The sequence below is a fragment of the Oratosquilla oratoria genome, chromosome 19 (assembly GCF_046742065.1).
Source record: "Oratosquilla oratoria isolate Oo_2021 chromosome 19, ASM4674206v1, whole genome shotgun sequence".
NCBI lineage: Eukaryota > Metazoa > Arthropoda > Malacostraca > Stomatopoda > Squillidae > Oratosquilla > Oratosquilla oratoria.
This window is the reverse complement of record NC_134795.1, coordinates 43,861,001-43,865,025: the sequence shown is the minus strand read 5'-3', so window position 1 is coordinate 43,865,025 and position 4,025 is coordinate 43,861,001. Positions and strand designations below refer to the sequence as shown.

Sequence of the window (4,025 nt, the reverse complement as noted above, 5' to 3'; positions counted from 1 at the left end):
CGAGTAGGTCATCCATGTTTCGCTGCCGTAGAGGAGAGTGCTGACAATACACGCGTTGTACACTGCCATCTTAGTTGACGTTGTCAGCTTCTGGTTCTCCCAGACGCGGATGGTGAGGCGTCCTAGGGTCGTAGCAGCCTTGCTGATGCGCTTGTTGATCTCGGCGTCAAGGAACAGGTTGTCGCTGATAGTGGATCCCAGGTATGTGAACTGGTGTACGACTTCGAGTCGGTAGTCGTCGATATAGATAGCTGGTGGAGTGTCCACATCCTGACTCAGCACATTGGTCTTTTTTAGGCTGATGGTCAGTCCGAAGTCTTTGCTGGCCTGGGAAAACCTGTGCATGAGGAGCTGGAGTTCTTGCTCATTGTGCGAGGTGACAGCAGCATCATCAGCAAAAAGCATGTCCCAGATGGTAATCTCAGTCACTTTGCTTTTTGCTTTCAGTCGAGCCAGGTTGAAAAGTCGACCGTCAGATCTTGTGCGAAGGTACACTCCTTCTGTTGATGTTCCAAAAGCATGCTTTAAGAGCATAGCAAAGAAGATGCCGAAGAGGATTGGAGCCAGTACACACCCTTGCTTGACTCCACTCTTGATGTTAAAGGGGTTGGACATGTTGCCTTCATACTGGATCGTTGCCTTCATGTCATCGTGAAAGGATCTAATGAGACTGTGGAGTTTTGGAGGGCAACCGATCTTTGGAAGGATGTCGAACAGCCCTTCCTTGCTGACCAGGTCAAAGGCCTTAGTCAGATCTATAAAGGCTATGTAGAGGGGCTTACGTTGTTCCCTGCATTTCTCCTGAAGTTGACGAAGGGAGAATATAATGTCCACACAGAGACTCAGGGTAGACGCGCCCAGCGAGTTTCTGGAGACGCACAAGCACGACGCGGGTGTAGAGTTTCCCAACAATACTCAAGAGCGAGATGCCTCTGTAGTTGTTACAATCACTCCTTTCACCCTTATTCTTGTAGAGGGTGACAATCTTGGCATCTCTCATGTCTTGCGGCACGGCTCCCTCTTTCCAACACTGGCATAGGACGTCATGGAGGGGCTGCAGTAGAGTGTTTTTACAGCACTTGATGAGATCAGCGGGAATACCATCATCGCCAGGTGCTTTGCCGCTTGCTAGGCTGTCGATTGTTTTGCAGAGTTCGGCAATGGTTGGTTCATCATCTAGTTCTTCCATGATAGCCAGGGGCTCAATGGCATCCAGGGCTGAGGGGACAACGGTGTTCTCTCTGGAGTAGAGCTCAGAGTAGTGCTCCACCCATCTGTCCATCTGCTTGCCCTTGTCGGTGATCACTTCCCCCACTGGTAGACTTGAGGGGGGCTGTTTTGCTCTGTGTTGGACCTAGAGCTGTCTTGATGCCTTCATACATTCCTCTGATGTTACCCGAAACAGCTGCAAACTGGATGGAGTCGCTGAGCTGTTGCCAGTATTCATTTGCACAACGTCTTGCAGTTTGTTGTACTTTGCTTCTTACTGCTCTGAGTGCTTGCAAGGTTTTCTCGGTGGGAGAGCGCTTGTATTCAGCAAGGGCAGCACGCTTTGCATCAATATCAGGGGACATCTCACTGAACTTAGCGTCAAGCCAGTCGTTGTTCTTGGAGGTTTTCTTCCCAAAGGTTGCAAGGGCTGTTTTCTGAACGGTATCGCGGAGGTGGTTCCACTTCTCAGCTGCAGAGCAGTGCTGGTGTTCGACGGACAGAGCTTTTTGAAGGGACTTGGCAAACTCTTCGACTTTCTCAGGGAGATGCATACCCGTGGTGTTCATGCGAGGTTTGCTTTTCTGCTTGGACTTGTGAAGCTTCTTAGGATGTAACCTGATCTTGCAGCAGACGAGAGAGTGGTCGGTGTCGCAGTCTGCGCTGTGGTAAGTGCGGGTAATCTGCACGAGCTTGATATTGCTACGACGGATCAGGATCAAGTCCAGCTGATGCCAGTGCTTTGAGCGAGGGTGACATCATGACACACTGTGTTGAGGCTTGGTCTGGAAGAAGGAGTTGGTCACGCAGAGACTGTTGCAGGAGCAAAACTCCAGCAAGCGCTGCCCGTTGTCGTTGATCTTGCCAATTCCAAAATGTCCAAGACAGGAAGGCCAGGAGTCATGGTCGGCACTCACTCGAGCGTTGAAGTCTCCCAGGATGATGACATGTTCCTTGGGGGGTATGTTCTTCACGATGTTGCTGATGTTGATGTAAAACTCGTCCTTTGCTTCTGCTGTGGATGTCAGAGTGGGAGCGTAAGCGCTGACGAGAGTGACAGGACCTTCGGAGGTGTGGAGGCGGAGTGTCATCAGGCGTTCAGATCCCTTGTCTCCTGGTTCGACCATACTCAGCAAAGTGTTCCTGACAGCGAATCCAACATCATGCTCACTTCGATCCTCTGCACTCTTCCCATGCCAGAAGAAAGTAAATTCCTTCTCCTTGAGGGTTCCGCTGTCGGCAAGGCGAGTCTCTTGTAAAGCTGCTATGTCTACCTGTAGTCTCAGTAGCTCGCTGCTGATGACAGCTGTTTTTCTCGGATCACTGATGCCTTGAAGGTCTTCGAACAGTCCGGGTGTCATCGTTCGGACGTTCCAGCTTCCCAGTTTTAGGACTGGGCACCTGTTCTTTGAGTTTCTTGAGTTCTTGCCTGGTGCGGGTTTTGCAGCCTGCTTGTCGGTTTGATCCTAATCCCCAAGCACCCAATGAGGAAGGCAGGCTGTGGCGGGGCAACACCTTATTGACTGGGGGCTGCCCAGCTATAGGCGGGCGGTAGCTGTCCAGTAAGATCCGAGGATCTTTCCCACCGTCAGAAGCACCCTATGGCGCCACATTCTACGCCAATCGAACATTGTGACTTATAACCGGTAACTGCTGTTTCCCGTGTTGGTTCAACGCTGTGAGGCGAAGCTGGAGTGACCTCTCTAGGGTGCAAGCCAGGGCAGAAGATTGTGGAAGATAAGCAGTTGCCCATGCAACAGATCCCCCCCTCTCCACACTGAAGATGGTTCCAAAGGAACAGCAAGATCTGGTACATTTTGGGCACCAACAGTGTCTCAGGAGTTGCCGGAACGTTACTGAGGTCAGCATCGAACCGCCTTAGGAACTCCATCTCCGGATTTTTCCTCAGGGTTTACTCCCGAAGCACTTTCCTTGGTGGGTAATCCACAAGGCAGTGGAGGTTTGTGGTCAAAGATTTCCTTCAACTAGATGAGTTACCTTACTGGGCTAGCTCCCATCTACCCATGCGGCAGGTTGTACCGGGTTACATTTTACCAGTAGCAGGGACATACCCTGACCTGACACACACACACACACACACACACACACACACACACACACACACACACACACACACACACACACACACACACACACACACACACACACACACACACACACACACACACACACACACACACACACACACACACACACACATATATATATATATATATATATATATATATATATATATAAGGATTACAAAGGCGGAGCATGCCGACAGGAGACCTTTTGATCCATATCTAGGTCGGATGCAAAAAAAAAAAAAAAAAAAAAAAAAAAAAATCATATTAATAATAAATTAAAACTATAATAATGTAAAAATAACAAATCAAATACATAAATAAATGCATAGGTATAGTTGAATAACAAACAAAAAGGTAAATAGTAAATGATTATAAATTGACATATAACTAATAATAAATGAAAATCAGACAGACAAATTATAACAAAACAAAAACAAATAATATAACATAAATTATAATCATTACAGCATCTTACTTAGGTATTTATCTAAATGATTCTTAAAGCTTCGAACTGAACTACATTGCACTACCTGTGCAGGAAGTTTATTCCATTCATTAACTACACGGTTGGCAAAGTTGTTTCTACCTACTTCCAAATTGAATCTATTTCCGGACAGTTTGAGACCATTGTTTCTTGTCTGATTCTCATTCAACGTGAAAATTTGGTCACTTTTGATGTTGTCAATTCCCTTTAAAATCTTAAAGACCTGTATCAAGTCACCTCTT

At 47.4% G+C, this 4,025-nt stretch overlaps 1 protein-coding gene across 1 annotated transcript; it reads right to left on the bottom strand.

Moving 5' to 3' along the window:
* Positions 1–1,253: 1,253 nt before the first annotated feature.
* Positions 1,254–2,570, bottom strand: LOC143035607 (uncharacterized). Its single transcript, XM_076202473.1, has 2 exons — positions 2,184–2,570; positions 1,254–1,949 (listed from the first exon to the last, which is right to left on the bottom strand). Exons 1-2 carry the CDS (start codon positions 2,568–2,570, stop codon positions 1,254–1,256), a joined length of 1,083 nt encoding a protein of 360 aa, XP_076058588.1.
* Positions 2,571–4,025: the final 1,455 nt, after the last annotated feature.

What these genes read in the sequence shown, in the direction of transcription:
- LOC143035607 (XM_076202473.1), bottom strand. Translation starts at nt 2,570, where the DNA reads ATGACACCCGGACTGTTCGAAGACCTTCAAGGCATCAGTGATCCGAGA. An exon ending in ACATCAACATCAGCAACATC is followed by an intron (nt 1,950 to 2,183) that starts GTGAAGAACATA and finishes CCTCGCTCAAAG; the next exon opens with CACTGGCATCAGCTGGACTT.